This window comes from Mus musculus, chromosome 19, assembly GCF_000001635.26.
Source record: "Mus musculus strain C57BL/6J chromosome 19, GRCm38.p6 C57BL/6J".
Lineage (NCBI taxonomy): Eukaryota > Metazoa > Chordata > Mammalia > Rodentia > Muridae > Mus > Mus musculus.
The window spans coordinates 30,138,139-30,155,647 of record NC_000085.6 but is presented as its reverse complement, the minus strand read 5'-3'; the positions used below and the strand labels follow the sequence as shown (position 1 = coordinate 30,155,647).

The following is a 17,509-nucleotide window of genomic DNA, read 5'->3' as shown; positions in this document are numbered from 1 at the left end:
GGGATCGAACTTAGGTCTTTGGGCTTGATGGCAACCGCCTCTACCCAGTTAGCTCTCTTGCCATCCTTATCAGAGATATTTGAATGGGAGTCAAAAAATGCACATTTGCACCTCAAATATTTTGCAATTTCTTTTTCTTTTTCTTTTCTTTCTTTTTTTTTTTTTTTTTTTTTGGTTTTTTCGAGACAGGGTTTCTCTGTATAGCCCTGGCTATCCTGGAACTCACTTTGTAGACCAGGCTGACCTCGAACTCAGAAATCTGCCTGCCTCTGCCTCCCAAGTGTTGGGATTAAAGGCGTGCGCCACCACGCCCGGCTCTTGGCAATTTCATCGTTTAAGAATTGTCAGATTAGAAAGGCAACAGAGAAAGGCTGGGCAGGTACAGGTGCCATTGGAAGATTGATGGTCCTTATTTGGATTTAACTTGCCTGATTTCACTTTAGACTTTTGTGAAACAGTATTGAGTGGTCCAGGGTAACCTCAAATGTAGCAGAGGTGACTTTGAACTTTTTCTCCAAAGCTGGGATTAAATACATACGCCCCACCCTACTTGGTCTTTCCCCCTCCTTATTCTTTGTAAATTAATGTGAAATTTTAGGCTCTAATGTTTTCAGGTGTATGTATGTGTTAATAGTGTATGCCTGTGTACCGCACAGAGACCAAAGGGCATTAGGTCCTCTGGAATGGCAATGACAGGTGGCTGTGAGCTGCTTGATACCCATGCTGGGAACCAGAAGCGGAACCTCTACTAGAACAACAACACTTCAGCATCCCTGCCTCTGCCCCAAGATATAAAAGCAAGATTATATTTATAATTATGTCTCTATAGGGAGTATATTATGTAGCCATGCGGAAGAGCCCAGCGAGTTGGAGTTTGTGAGCATCCCTAGAGATTGAGTGTGAGCACCATGTCCTGCTACCTTTAGATTTTAAGTCCCAAACTCCCACTCACACACACCCTCCCTCCCTTCTTTTCTCTTTCCCTCCTTCCCTCATTTTTGAGACTGGATTCTTGCTGTCTAGTCCAGGCAGCCTCCGACTTTTAATCCTTCTGCCTCGGACTCCCAAGTGCTGTGATTACAGCCTGGGCCACCGTATCTATCTTTTACAGCATCTCATTATTTAGCCCCAGCTGGCCTGGAATTTGCTATGGAAATAGCAACTATTGCTCACTGTTGTTCAAGAACAACAACTGGTTAGGTAGGGCTGCCCATACTTTTGAATGAAAATGAACTTTGGTGGCTGTTTTTTTAAATTGCTACACTTTGTGTAGGCCTCCTGTGACCTGCTGCTAATCTTGAAAAAATGTATCCTCACCCCCTCCTTACATCTGCTCCAGATAACAACTATCTCTCCTGGGTGTAGCTGGGTGTGATGGGGAACACCTTTAATCTCTGGGAATTTATTTAATCTCTGCATTTGAAGACCTGCTGGTCCACAATAGATAGATAGTTCCAGGCCAGCCAGGACTATAGTGAGACCCTTTCTGAAAACAAGAACCAAACAGAAAGAAAAGAAATTGTGTCTGTCTCCTGGCCTAAATCCCAAATGATGTCCCTGAACATAGTGCAAGTGTCCTGTTGTGCAGTCCGTCTGAGCATATGGCAGGGACAGTGTCACACTTGTCTTCCTAACAGCAGGCTGTGTGTGATGCTCTTGTCTGACTGGAGTTCACCACTGCCCATTGTCTGTGGTTCCCTAGGATCTCATTTCTCTCACGTTCCCATTCACTTGCCTGCACTGTGTATTGTATTGCATGCGTCCTTCCTTCCACTTCACCAGTCCCTTAGAATTTGTTCTTTACAGTTCATAATCTAGGCTATGCAGGGAATTAACTGCAGGAACAATGTGTTCTGCTGTACACAATAATCACACAGTCACACTAGTAGAAAAATAAATAATTGAGAAAAATATTTCAATGTGCTGACGTAGTACTGAGTGCTGAGATGGTCTTTAAAGATTTTAAACAAAGCTTTTAACATAGCAGTGCTTTCAAAGTCTGCATGTGATTGAGAGAGAGAGAGAGAGAGAGAGAGGAAAAGAGTATAAAAATCAAAGCCATAAATACATCATTCTTTTGGCTTGGTGTCTTAGTTAATTTTTTTATTGCTGTGATAAGACACCAAGAGAAGGCAGCTTACAGAAGACTTAATTTGGATGGAGGCTTACAGTTTCAGAAGGTGAGTCTGTGACCCTCATATCAGGGAGCATGGCAGCAGGCAGGTAGGCATGGATTTTAAGAACTAGCTTATAATAGAACACGTGCAGATGCCCTAGGGAATTAGCTCTGTCAAGTGTGTGCTGAGGACCTGAGTTCAGATCCCTAGCATCCATGCAAGAGCTACAGCCATGGCACTCATCTGCAGTCCTCATGCTGAGGAAGGGGAGACAGGTGGATTGCTGGAGCTCACGGATCCTAGTGGACTTGGTTTTAGTGAGAGTTCCTGTCTCAAAAGATAAGCTGGAGTGGGCTGCAGAGATGGCTCAGAAGAGCACTGGCTGCTCTTACAGAGGACTCAGGTTCAATTCCCAGCACCCACATGGCAGTCTGTAACATCAGTCCCAGGAAATTCCATACCGTCACACTGCATACATGTAGGCAATACATCAATACCTATGAGAAACAAAATTAATTTTTTTTTTTTGTTTTTTGTTTTTTTTTTTTTTTGTTTTTCGAGACAGGGTTTCTCTGTGTAGCCCTGGCTGTCCTGGCACTCACTTTGTAGACCAGGCTGGCCTCGAACTCAGAAATCCGCCTGCCTCTGCCTCCCGAGTGCTGGGATTAAAGGCGTGTGCCACCACGCCCGGCTTCAAAATTAATTTTTTAAAAAGGTAAGCTGGAGAACAATTAAGATTCCAGCATCAACCTCTGCCTTCCACACACACATGCACATACGATGCTCATACATGTGTACAATAAGACAATTAAAATAGTAATTGACAAAAAATATAGAGGTTGAGAGACAGCCAGTTCAAGGCCAGCCTGATTTATTGAGTGAATGGCAGGTAGCCCGAGCTACATACTAAGATTAATAATAATAAATAATAATAATAATAAAATGTCAGAGGGCTCAGTAGTTAGGAGCACTTGTTCGTGCAGAGGAGCTGGATTTGGTTACTAGCATCTACAAGGTGGTTCACAATGCTCTGTAACTTCAGTTTCATGAGATCTGATTTCCTCTTCTGACCTCCATGGGCACTAGATACATAGATAACGCACATGTACACAAGCAGGCAAAACATTCATTGATGTAAAATGCAATAAGTAAATCTACGAAAGAAATGAAGAGAGGAAAAAAGAATAAGTTCTGGCTGTGCCCAAAGAATAATAATCTTTTTCTGTGACAATTCTGTTCTTCCCCATAAAAACACAAGCAAATGATTTATTAACTGGCTTTTTATTCCTGTGACCAAATACTCAGCTTAAGTAAGTACCTAAGGGGTAAAAGATTTATTTTGGCTAAGGTTGTTTGTATGTATGTATGTATGTATGCATGTGTGTATGTATGCATGTGTGTATGTATGCATGTGTGTATGCATGTATGTATGTATTGGGGTGCTTCCCAGGACCTCCACAGCGTGCACATAGAGAGAGGTCAGAGGACAACCTCCTTAGGCAGTTCTTGCCTACCACTTGGGTCTCAGGGGTTGGACTCAGTTTGCTAGGCTAAGTGGCAAACCCCTTCACCTGCCGAGCTATCACCTGCCCAGGTCACCCCCCATGTCAATGTCATTGGGAGGGAAGGTGAGGGAACACAGGAGTTCATATCCTGGCAACCAGGAACTCGCCTTCTTTTTCAATCCAGTTCAATCTCTAAACTGCTGCATGGTGCTGTCCTCCTCGGGGTGAGTCTCTGTCCACATTCCGACTGGGTCTTCAGAAATGTATGTCATCAATCGCCTAAGCAGGTTTAAGTCCAGTCAAGTTGGTCATCTCAGAGTCTTTCCAGTGTGTTATATAATTCTCAAGAGCTTTGGGTATTGAATTTGAAAACAAAGGGATTTCAGGAGCTTTTCTGGTCAGGAGCGGCGAGGTTTATGGTCTTCTGTTTCCCTCTCAGGGTCACCCAGTACACTCCGTATCAGCCAGAGGTGTCCCAGGGGAGGCTGGAGAGTTTACTCAACTACCAGACCATGGTGTCTGACATCACAGGCTTGGACATGGCCAACGCTTCCCTGCTGGATGAGGCAACCGCGGCTGCAGAGGCGATGCAACTGTGCCACAGGTGAGAGGCTATGTGGGAGAGCCTGCCCCTCCGGAAGACAGGCATCCCCTGAGAACTGTGGGTGGAAACCCCGTGCGGGGTTTTAGAGCTGCATGTAGAGTTTGCCAAAAGAAAATTGGCATCAGTAAAGATGATTTTCTGAATGTGTAGCAACCAAAAGTTAATTAATAGAACACTAATGAATCGCAGGTGTTTTTGGCAGACCTTGTAAGATCTGACTGCATTATACAGCTTTGGTCTTATCACACACATGCCACTTTGTATCTCATGTGCCTTCTTCATGTTACACACACCAACAAATGCTGCCTGAAACAGTTCATGTTCAAAATTATCGCACGCTATGAATTACAGGGCTGGGTTTTGGTTTTGGTTTGTTTTGGTCAGTTCTCATGCTCCAGAGGCTGGCTATATAGTTGAGGGTGACCTTGAACTCCTGATCCCTCCACCTCTACCTTCCAAGTCCCAAGTGTTAGGATTATGGGCATGAGCCACCGTGTCGAATTAAACTGCAGTTTACTATACATAGAGTCTTTCTGCCATATTGCACTATATTATATATTATATATTATATTTATATTTTAGTATTGACAATCACAAAAATCAAAGTGGCCATCAATTTGAGAAATCTGAAGATGCTGTATATCTTCCCCAATCAAACATTCAGCCAAGATTTAATTCTTTAAGTAAAAATAAAACCTATCTCATACATATGCAAATTTTCCTCATCAGATGGGCCAGGCATTCCAATCAATCAATCAGTAAATTTGCTTTTGTTCAAAGGGTTGTTTCAAAATAAATGTCTTTATGCTCTATCCTCAGCAAATGTTTGATTTGGATGTGATATACAACTTTTGTCTTAGTTAGGGTTTCTACTGATGCTACAGAACACCATGACCAAAAACCAAGTTGTAGAGAAGAGGGTTTATTTGGCTTATAGTTCCATATTTCTATTCATCATTGAAGGAAGTCAGGACAGGAATTCAAACAGGGCAGGAAGCAGGAGCTGATACAGAAGCTATGGAGGGGTGCTGTGCTGTTGACTGGCTTGCTAACCATGGCTTGCTCAGCCTGCTTTCTTATAGAACCCAGGACCATCAGCCCTAGGATGGCACCATGCACAATGGGCTGGACCGTCCCAAATCAATCATTAATTTAAATAATGCCCTACAGGCTTACCTCCAGCCAGATCTCAGTTGAGTTCCCTCCTTTCAGCTAGCCCTCCTTGGTGTGCCAAGGTCATGGGAAGAGTTATCTGACAAAAATGAGTCATGAGTTGGAAAACTACAAAACCATACAACACTTTCCTGTTGTACACATGGGTAAGCTTACTGATTCTCTCTCCCTCCCTCTCTCTCTATCTCTCTCTCTCTCTCTCTCTCACACACACACACACACACACACACACACACACACACACACACAATGTATGTGCATGGGCTCATATATATGTTACAATCATTTTCAAGCTTCTAATTGCGTAAGTCCACAGTTGACTTATTGGACAGCCCTGAGGTGCTATCAAGGACAGGGGTCCCTTTCTTTCTGCCACCTTTATAGGGTTATATTATATTATATCCTCATGCCAGAAGATGACTGTTAGGCTTCTAGCCTGGACATCTGCACTCAGGAAAAAGTGAAGGGCAGAGACCCAGGGGTGCTTCTAGACAATTAAAGGCCTCACGAAGATTTCACTCCACAGCTTTTATGTACATCTCACTGAACGCCTTCCTTCACGTGGCCTGACCTGAGAAATGAGCTCCATATGGGCATAGCCTTGCCCTGGTACCTGGAGTATAGGAGTGGAGTATAGGAGGAGTGGAGCGTGGGAGGAACTGACATTGTAATGGACACCATCAGCCTGACTCCTTAGGAAGAATTTTCTATGTTTAGAGTTTGCCTTGTTTTCATTGCTTTCCCCCACCCCCTACTCCCCCCAACTCCCAACTTCTTGTGCAGCACATAATCCCAGGGCTGTGAGTGCCCTCTGACCCTTAGTTGTTTTCTCAGGCCTTGCCTTTTATGAGATCTCGAGGACTTCCTCAGCTCTTCCTGTCCCTACCTATTAGTGCTGGCCTTTCACACACACACCTCTCCGCCTGCTTTTCCTTCCTATTTCACAGTATATTTTGAACACCTCATTCTTACTTGGCTTTCTAGAATAGGGTTTTTTGGGTTGTTGTTGTTTTGTTTTATGCGTGTGTGTGTGTGTGTGTGTGTGTGTGTGTGTGTGTGTTGTGCACAGGTGCCTAAGGAAGTCAGAAAGTGTCAGGTCCCCTTGGAGCCACCCAACATAGCTTTGAGTACTAAACTTGGTTCCTCTGGAAGAACAGCAAGTGCTCTTCATCACTGAGCCATCTCTCCAGCCCCTAGACGAGAACTTTTCTTGTGTCTGTGGCATGGAAGGGCTGTGGTTATTTAACCTCACATCTGCCTAGACACATTTAGTTTATATGCACTATCTTCTGTTAGTAGAAATTACTTTGCATGTCCCTAAGATAATCTTCCTCAGGAATTCTAATTATTTCCTGATAATCCATTTCCATAAGTTACCGGGTCACAGGGTACAGTTACCAATCACTCTACAGTCCCCCTTCCTCCACCCTGTGCTTTGGAAGAATATTAGAACATATCTTCATGGAAGAATTCATATTTAGGTTGGGAAATATGCCCATATTTGTGATGTTTCCTAAGAACTGGAGCCTCTGTCCTGAGTGCGCAGATGAGTTTAATTCTTGGCTTCCACAGATAATGGTGCTGTAGGGTCCAGGCAGGTACAGGCTCCCTCTAGGTATGAATGTTCTGGTGGTGGAGCCCACCCGGGGCCCTTCTGATTCCTTAACAGCACTGAGGGTAAGTTCAGGTTCTTCATGGAAGATGGCACACAGGATGGCAATCTATGTATGTTCTCTGTCACTATTCTCAGCTTTTTATTGATTTTTTTTTTTTTTTGTAAATTTTGTTCCCTACTTCTAATTTTAAAATTTCTTTTTATCATTTTAGGCAGGCTGTCACAATCCAGGATGGCCTGGATTCAATGTATAGCTGAGGATTACCCTGACCTTCAGATATTCTTTATATATATTATATACTTTATTTTATATATACATATATATATATACACACACACACACACACACACACATATATATATATATATATATATATATATATATATTCCAGGTGTTGAGGTTGCAGACTTATCGTGCTGAGATTCAAATGCAGGCTCTGTTACATGCTAGGCAAGCACTCTCTCAGCTAAGACACAGCCCTGGCCCCTGTGTAGCTTTCACCTCACACTCACAGAAGTGGAGGTGTTTTTTCTTTGCTTATTTGATTGTTTGGGCCAAGGGTTTCCTACCTGCTCTGCAGGGTTGGCCTTGGGCTGCCTTGTGGTGATGAGCTGCTCTCCCTCAGGAAAAGCTTCCTTCCTCCTTTCTCCTTATGTCTCCATGTAAATTAGAGTTCAAGCGTGTGTGTGTGTGTGTGTGTGTGTGTGTGTGTGTGTGTGTGTGTGGTGTATGGGTGGTGTGGGTGTGTGTGTGATGTGTGTGATGTGTGTGAGGTGTGTATGTGTGTGTGATGTGTGTGATGTGTGTATGCGTGTGTGTACGCACACATGTATGCCATAATATCCATGTAGAGGCTGGAAGGTCTGGGGGGAGTCATTCTCCAACTTCGTTGAGGCAGGGTCTGTCTTGTTTCTGCCCACCTGAGACTCTAAGCTAAAATACCTCTGACAACAAGATATATTACTTTACGAGACGTTTTTTGAAGTGGTTTCAATTTCCCTTTATACCTAATATCTGTCCTTTTCTTTTTATCATAGTGTAGATGTCCTAAAACTGAATTGGTTTTTGTTACATTGTGTTTGTTGGAACAGGCTTGAATTTCCCTGGATTGCTGTCAGGAACTGAGTCACCAATCGCTCATTTCTCTTTAGAGTATGCTTAGAGTTTCCCTCACTGCTTTTGGTATTGGAGAAGTGGCTCAGTTGGTAGAGAACTTGACCAGGTTGAACACCATCACTAGCTACACTAGCCATAAAGGCTTGCACTCTGCACTGTGGAGGCGGAGGCAGGAGGATCAGAAGTTCAATAGAGTTGGAGGCCAAACCAGAATACCAGAGAAGGGGAAAAAAAATCTTCAAGTTTAAATGTGCTTTTTCTTTTCAACAGACACAACAAGAGGAAGAAATTTTTCGTTGATCCTCGTTGTCACCCACAGACGATAGCTGTTGTCCAGACTCGAGCCAAGTAATTGATTTAAATTGTGTTTTGAGCCACGGGTAATATCATATCATCTCTACCTTGTCTCTCTTTCCCACTTCCAGTCTGATTGGAAGTGAGCTGGCTTTAGACTGGATTTGGTGAGTTTGCTTTCCCCAGCTAACTTTCTCCCATGGATGCTCTGCCAAGTCCCTCGTCAGTACTGAGGGGCAAACACATGCTGAGTTCATTTGCCTTTGTGATTTCGTAAGTCCCCATGCTGTTCTGTCATCTCGTGATAAAATTTAAAATACTAAAATCAGCTTGAGGCAGGAGGATTTCAAGTCTGTGGCCAGATGAGCCACATGGTCCCAAAGTAGAGATTAGGGCTATGGCTCAGCAGTAGGACACTAGCTAGCCTCGGCTGAGGCCCTGGTTTCAATCCCTAGTACCGAGAAAAAAAATGGAAAAGGGTCAGAGGGCCAACAAAAGATGAAATAAAGTAACTGCAGCAATGTTTTGGAAAGTTGGGAAAGCAGAGCTCACTCAAACATGCCTGCCATGGCCATGGTTTCCGGTGTGCTTCATGCAGATGCAGTTGCTAAGGAAACCACACCACAACTAAGGACCACTTTGATTAGTCCTATGTGCCTTTGCATCGTTTAGTCCTGTAAGCAACTGAAACATCCCCGGCCCAGCCATTACTGCATCCTCTTTCTGCTTTGGCAACACAGGGCGTTTTTCTGCTCCACACTGTCCTTCGGAAGGGGTTGGAGTTGTAGTTAGAGGGTTTTAAGAATCTAAGGAAGTCCTTGTTGCCATTTGGACAGGTTTCATTTACCTTAAGCTGAGCCGGGGTGTCCCGGAGATGCCTCTGTGGTAAGGGCTGGATCTTTAGCTCTAGGGGGTGATGCTCCTGCCAGGAGTAGGTTCTCACAGAGAGTTAGGGAGAGGGGAGTGGGAAGGACAGAAGAAAGAGACTGAAGAGTGAAGCATGCATGTGAGTTGGCCTGGAGCCCTGTTAAACTTTGATGAGCCAGGTATGAGGTGAGGTGTGACTGGGAGTGAGGCCAGAAGCACACCTAGGGAAAGAACAGAAAATGAATACAGTCTCCCTGGGGACAAGCTGCTGCTGATTGCATTTTTTTGGGCCAGGCATGATGGCTTAAGAGATGGGTCAGCAGCCTGACAACATGAGTTTTATCATCACAAGCCATGATGAAAAGAGAGACCTCACTTATCTTCTAACCCCTACACACGTACCTTGGCACATGAGTATCTGCGCTAATGAACATGTCACACGTGCGCACGCACACACACACACACACACACACACACACACACACACACACACACACACACACACACACACAGAGACACACACAGACACACGGGCATGCATGCACTCACACACCATAATAAAAAGGACCAATTTTCCCTTGTACTTTCAGATATAGGGGGGTGCTTGTCGAGCTGAAGTTACCCCACGAAATGGATTTCAGTGGCAAAGACGTCTGTGGGGTGCTGTTCCAGTACCCAGACACTGAGGGGAAGGTGGAGGACTTCACAGAACTTGTAGACAGAGCCCATCAGACTGGGGTAGGTAAGCCCCCTGCTGAGGTTCAGGACGCTGTGTCCCAGTTCCCATATCTGTCTGTCTTTTATCACATGGAATGGTGACATCTTCTTCCCCTACTCCTTCCTCTTTGTTACTGTCACTCACTGATCCCTGGTAAATATTCTTCCATATGAATGCATAATCAAATGGAGTTCCCAGCAATGCCCCTCCCAGCCAGCCTGTTTGTAGTGGAGACAACTCCTGCACAGTCAGGATAAGGTGATAACCTTGACCTCTTCTCCATTTCCTCCCCAGAGCCTGACCTGCTGTGCTACTGACCTTTTAGCTCTGTGTATTTTGAGGCCACCTGGAGAGTTTGGAGTGGACATTGCCCTGGGCAACTCCCAGAGATTTGGAGTGCCACTGGGCTATGGGGGACCGCATGCGGCCTTCTTTGCTGTCAAAGAAAACCTGGTGAGGATGATGCCTGGAAGGATGGTGGGGGTGACAAGGTAAAGCTTCACGCCCCCTTACTGTCATCACGACCTTCCCTGTTCCTTTTCTCTCCTTCATTTTGTGTATGTGCGTGTGTGTACACCATATGTGCCTAGAAACCCAAGGAAACCAGAACAGGGCATTGGATTCCCCAAAGCTGGAGCTCCAGGCAGTTCCGAGCTGCCCAGCGTGGGTGCTAGGGAATGAATTCAGGTCCTCTAGGGGAGCAACAAGTGCTCAGCTGAGCCCCTCCCCTCCCCTGTTCATGTTCTCTGATCTCTCTCTAAATTTAATTGGTCCACGTCAAGTAGACGGAAAAACAAGTTAAGAAGAGGGAATCTATCTGGGTTATGTACTGTACGCCATTATTCAGACAACATGAAAAGGTGTGTGTATCCTTTGGAAGGTATTAGTGGAGTCGTGTACAGGCAATAGCTTGATAGATGTCTGGAGAGACCGGCCTATTTTAAGTGCATTGTGCCTACCCAGCTTCTTTTTAAAATATCACATCGTGGAAGGAAGAACTCACTTTTGTGTTAAAAGCAAAGGTTTAGTGTGGCCCAGTAGGGTTCTGGAGGTTCCGAGGGTTTCTCTGTGTAGCCCTGGCTGGCTGTCCTGTCTACTCACTCTGTAGACCAGGCTGGCCTCAAACTCAGAGATCCGCCTGCCTCTGCCTCTCAAAAGCTGGGATTAAAAGCATGAGTCACCACTGCCCAGGTGACTGGTGCTTCTTAAGTAAAGAATTTAGAGGAATTCCAGGTTATATATATATATGTATATATATATATATATATACACACACACACACACACACACACAAACGTATATGCTGTATATATATATTATAGCCTGTATATATCTATATAATTTGTATATCAATATGTTTACATATGTATATATAGTTTTGGGGTCTATGATAAATATATACACATAGTTTATGTAGATATATATACAGATTATGATAAATATATGTATACATGTGTATATGTGTATATATATGTATGTGTGTGTGTGTAAACACACACAGTTTATACATCTATATATGTATCCATGTATACATTAGAGAGGGAAAGTTTTTTCAGGGTAAGTAGTGAGACTTGTTAGCATTCCTTCAGTTTCTACCCAGTCTCTTCAAACCTCCAGTGGCGAAACACTATTTCCTCAGGTCATCAGCCATGGAGTGACATAGAATCCTTGATCCCCATCATCCTGTGAGGAAGAGTGATTCCTGGGAAATCTCCTTTCACTAGTCCAGGCTTTATTGTATATGTCTCAGTGCCTCAAAGTCCAAATTACAAACCTACTGTGCTAATAGAAGAGGGTCACTTGGAAGTTGGTTTTTATAAGCATTTCCCACACAATTCTACTGCATTCACCTCCGCTGGGAAAGCAAGCCCATCTACAGCAGCGGTTCTTCACCTTCCTAACACTTCTGAGGACCCTTTAATACAGTTTCTCATGCTGTGGTCACCGTCCCCCAACCATAAAATTATTTTTGTTGCTACTTCACAACTGTAATTTTGCTACCGTTTTGAGTCATAATATAAAATAAACATGTAGGATATCTGATAGTCAACCCTCATGAAAGGGTCATTTACCTCAAAGGGGTTGTGACTCACAGTCCAAGAACTGGTTGAGAAGTTCTGTTCTACGGCAATCCTGGTGCTTTGATCACCCGGGCTGACTAGATGTGTTGTCTTGATCCAGGGATGCCACAGGGAAGGAAGTGTATCGCCTCGCTCTCCAGACCAGAGAACAACACATCCGGAGAGACAAAGCCACCAGCAACATCTGCACGGCTCAGGTAAGTATCCCATCCAACCGCCTGCTGACTGATGTAAGGTGCTCACTCCTTCTCTCACTTGCTCATTCAGTCGCCACCTACTGACGAGCATGTACACTAGAGATGGAAGGATCTTACTGACAGAAGCCTGGGGTTGGTTGGTTGGTTGGTTGGTTGGTTTGTTTGTTTGTGTTCCAGGGCATTCCTATGTCACATGGTTTTGCATCTCACTGTGTTTCTATGTCACATGGTCTTGCCTCTCACTGTTTATATGTCACGTGGTCTTGTATCGCCTTGCAGTGACATAGAAATCTATGTCACTGTTGCCTAGGCATTCATTTTGGCATTAGTAATAAAACAATAAGAAGTACAACACTGGGTCCAGAGGGATAGCTCAATAGTTAAGAGTGCTTGCTGCTTCTCCAGAGAATCCAAGTCGATTTCCCAGAACCCAAGTTGGGAGGCTCACAGCTGCTGTAGCTGCAGTGGATCCAAAGCCCTCTTCTGGTCCTGAGTATACCCAAACACATGTCGCGTGTATTCACATAGAATGTGGCATATATTTACACAGACACACACACATATACCAACACACCTACACATAAGTAAAAGTAGATCGGCATGAGTAGTGCACTCGAAAACAACCCATCAAAAGTAGGCAAAACCAGCCGTGGTGGTGCACACCTCTGATCCCAGCACTCAGGAGGCAGGGGCAAGGGGGGCTCTGAGTCTCTGGAAGAGTAGCCAGTGCTCTTGACCCCTGAGCCATCTCTCTAGCACCTATTCTGTTTGTTTTTTAATATAGGTATGTATATGAGCATATGTGTGCGAAGGTAGGCTCATGTGTGTCATGACACACGTGTGGAGGTCAGAGGACAGACAGCTTGCGTGAATCAGTTCTTTCCTTCCACTGAGGAATCTAGAGATAAAACTCAGGTCATCAGGCCAGTGGTGAGCTGCCTTGCTGGTCCTGTTGCTTCAGTGTTGGAAAATCATTTTCCAAGTGCACCTGGTCTGTGTGCAGTGACCAGTTATGTGGCTGCTTCTTCTTCATTTACTCCAGCTTATGTATGGCTCATTTCATAGTTTTTCTGCATATTTTACAGAAGTTATGAAAGTGGTGTTTATAGAAAAACCTGAAGGAAAATCATGTTTGCCCTGGGGGGTGCTGGCACTCTGTCTTCCCTGGATTTTATTTAATCTTTTCTTTTTGTAGATTGTCTAGTTCTTTATTCGTTTTTCTTAAGTGTTCTGTAAGCAGTCAGTGGCCCATATAGTCCTCCAATGCCTTTGTCTTGGCAAAGCACGCAGTTGCCCTTCTGCCCAGATGTGGCTGACTTTTCCTGGGCTCTGTCTTCTGTGCTGTCTTTGGATATCATCTGCTGCTGCTTCTGCCAGCTATTGTTGTTCTTGGGTTTTTTTTTTTGGTCCTTCGTGTGGTCCACCATTAACTTCTTAGATTTTCTTAGATTTGCATCATTGATGGAACATGGCTATTTCTTTCTTGTAATTTCTGAAATTCTGTTAATGGATTATATTTTATTTTATTTTTTTAAAAGATTTATTTATTATTATATGTAAGTACACTGTAGCTGTCTTCAGACACACCAGAAGAGGGAGTCAGATCTTGTTACGGATGGTTGTGAGCCACTATGTGGTTGCTGGGATTTGAACTCTGGACCTTCGGAAGAGCAGTCGGGTGCTCTTACCCACTGAGCCATCTCACCAGCCCGGATTATATTTTAAAATCTTTCTATGGAATAGTGGCCTAACTGATATCAAAATTATCACCATGTTTTGTGCCCCCCTCTTCTATTTGAAACAGGGCCTCATTGTATCCCAGGGGTCCCTCAAAGCCACTATATGATTAGGGATGTTCTTAAATTTTTCATCCTTCCAGCCTCTAGCACTTGGGAGGTAGACAGGAGGATCATGATTTCAAAGCCACCCTGGGCAGCACCATAAGGCCAATTCCTCCAAAGAAAAATAATAAAGTTTTATTTTCACTATATAAGATGATACAAGTGCTATAGAAGATGTAGAAGACTGGGCCAGTGGTTCTCAGCCTTCCCAAAACTGTGACCCTTTAATACAGTTCCTCATGTGGTGGCCACCCCCAACCATAAAGTTATTCTCATTGCTACTTCATAACTGCAATTTTGCTACTGTTATGAATTGTCATGTAAGTATTTGTGTTTTCTGATAGTCTTATCGATCCCTGTAAAAAGAATCATTTATCCTCCCAAAGGTATCTGCTGATGTAGGCAAAGAATAGACAAAGTCAGAGACCAGAGGGTTGGCTCTAGAGCAATGAGTATTCGGTCTGATCAGAGTGTGTGTGTATACTCAAAGCTTTTAAAAAAGGAAATGGAAAAGAATTGTTTAAAAATCTCCCTGAAAGCCAGGTGTGGAGGTACACGCCTGAAATCTCTGCACTAGGGAGACTGAGGCAGGAGGATTTGAATTCAAGGTCAGCCCGAGGCAAACAGCTTGACCCTGTTAACAATGATAAAAAGTAGCACAAACGAGATGGTTCAGTGGGTAGAGGTCTCTGCAACTGGCTCCCAAGAGTTGTCATCCTACTTCTGTGCGCTCTCTCTCTCTCTCTCTCTCTCTCTCTCTCCCCCCTCCCCTCTCTCTCTCCTTTTTGCACATGCAAATAAATAAATATGAATATATGTAGACCAATACACATACACACATGTATATATATGTAAATATATTTAGTTGTTAAAAATCGCAGAGTCTGCCAGGTGTGGTGGCATATGCCTTCAATTCCAGCACTCAGGAGGCCGAGGTTGGCAGATCTCTGACTTCGAGGGCAGCTTGGTCTGCACAGAAATTTCCTGTCTCAAACAAAACAAGGGTCTGGGAAGATGACTCTGTGTTAAGATCTCTTCTTGATCTTGCAGAGGACCTGGGTTCAGTTCTTAGCATCTATGTGATGGCTCACGGCTTCTACAATTTCAGATGTAAGGGATCTGATTCCTTTTCCGACCTCCATGGGTGCTTGCACCTATGTGGTGCACATACACACACACACACACACACACACACACACACACACACACACACTCTGGCACACACATAGGTAGAATTAAGTGACTGAATACTTGAATATTACATTTATTTATTTATTTATTTATTTATTTATTTATTTATTTAGTGAACTGGATCTTAACCTGTGGGTCATGACCCTTTGGGGGTTACATCAGATATCTTACATATCAGATATTTATATCACAGTTCACACTAGTAGCAAAATTACAGATATGAAGTTACCAAGAAGATAATTTTATGGCTAAGGTCACCACATGTGGAGCTGTATTAAAGGGTCGCAGTGCTAGGTTGAGAAGCACTGATGAAGTGTATCTGTCTGAGTATGGGCACACAAATGTCATGGTGCTTGTGTGGAGGTCAGGGCACAACCCCAGGTGTCAGATGTTGCATTTCCGTTTCTGGCTTTCTGTGGGTTCCAGGAGACCTGAACACAGGTGAGTAGTACTTTACCCACTGAGCCATCTCTCCAGGCCTCACTGATCTGTCGGTGAAGTCTGAAGTTTGGTTTCTTGTGCTTTAGCCTCAGAAGAATCGTGTCTCTGGGTTTGTGAGTGTTTGAACATGGCTTGCTGTTTTGATTCTGGAAGAAATGTTTAATTGTGTAAAAAATTCTCAGATCTCGTTTTTCCCCATTGAGGTCTTTATTGCTCTACTGTCTTCCAACAGTAGGTATTGCTTGCTGGTGCTGACAGAAGCCTGCTTTCCCTCACGAATGACACGATCCCATTGTACCAGTGCGACCCTTTTATAAGGGTTGGTAGAGAGACTTAAGCGTTGTTCTCCCTCAGGCTATATAAGTGGTTGTTCCAGAGAATGCAGGAAATTAAATCATTTTGGCCCATTTTTCTTTAGCTTGGGCATTCTAAGTCCGTAGTCCCTTCCTCCCACCACCTGTCTTCCAACGCATGGCTGATTCTGTAAATGTTCTGTCTTGTTTCAGGCCCTTTTAGCCAACATGGCTGCCATGTTCGCCATTTACCATGGATCCCAGGGGCTGAAGCACATTGCTAAAAGGGTTCATAATGCTACTTTGATTTTGTCTGAAGGTGAGTGGGTTATGTTCCCAGCATAACAAGATGGATACATGTGTCTAAGGACATGAAGTCTTGGAACTAATGGTCAAGTAAGAGGGCAGTATTTTCAGTATCGATGACAGTGTGACAGGCAGACTACTAGATTTTTCTTTTCCTTTCCCTTTCTTTCTTTCTTTCTTTCTTTCTTTCTTTCTTTCTTTCTTTCTTTCTTTCTTTCTTTCTTTCTTTCTTTCTTTCTTCCTAAAGACAGGGTCTCACTATGCAGCTCTGGCTGGCCTGCAACTCACCATGTAAAACAAACAGGCTTTGAACTCACCAGAGATACTCCTGAGTACTGGGACTAAGGTCATGTGTCACCCCACTCAGTGAGTGTTGGTATTTGTGGTAAATGAAGTTCTTAATCTTTCTCACCCCAAATCCAAATGGAGGATGAACATTTTTATAAGAAAATGATTGAAAGTCATTCTACAATTTAGAAATAAATAAGCGTACAAACAAATGACTAGTGGACCCATACAATCTCACCCTCATTATTAATTCAGAAACTATTCGAATTGTTTTGTTGTGTACTAGACAAAGGTAGCCTCAAACTTTTGTGTGGCTTAAGATAACTGTAAACTCCTGATCCCCTGCCCTTGCTTGCCAATTGCTGAGATTATACTCATGTGCCAACACACACACTCTTTTATTATTAATTTTTAATTTTTGTGTGGTTTTGGCACTGAAGCCCAGAGCCCTCTGCGTATCTACCGCTGAGTTAGGCTCTCGGCCCTTGGCCTTCCTCTTTGGTAAGGATTAAGAAATGGCAATATCCTATCATGGTAGCTTTTTATAGATGACAGTTAGATATTGTATCAAAATTTTTAAATTGATTCGAAGAAAATGACCTCACAAACACGAGCTTTGAATTTATATCTTCAGACCCCACTTACGGAACTGTGCGTGGCTCAGATTTCAGTACACAGCTGGAAATCCAGGGGTGGGGAGGTAGTGACTAACAGTCCCAGGTGTTACTATCCGGCTAGTCTAGCTGAGTTGGTGTGCTCCAGATTTGGTCTGACCCTGTGTCAATAAACAAATAAATATGAAAGGGATTGAAGAAGATACTCTGGGTTGATGTCTGACCTCCACATGCATATACATCATAC

The 17,509-nt window shown here is 43.7% G+C and overlaps 1 protein-coding gene across 1 annotated transcript in view; it reads left to right on the top strand.

Annotated features, from left to right (window-relative positions):
• Gldc (glycine decarboxylase) overlaps positions 1-17,509 on the top strand; it is a 77,001-nt gene that overhangs the window by 19,794 nt on the left and 39,698 nt on the right. Inside the window, exons 4-9 of the mRNA NM_138595.2 lie at positions 4,062-4,226; positions 8,402-8,479; positions 9,883-10,030; positions 10,305-10,501; positions 12,192-12,288; positions 16,268-16,373. Of these exons, the coding sequence (NP_613061.1) occupies positions 4,062-4,226; positions 8,402-8,479; positions 9,883-10,030; positions 10,305-10,501; positions 12,192-12,288; positions 16,268-16,373 (791 nt within the window). The remainder of the gene's footprint in view (positions 1-4,061; positions 4,227-8,401; positions 8,480-9,882; positions 10,031-10,304; positions 10,502-12,191; positions 12,289-16,267; positions 16,374-17,509) is intronic.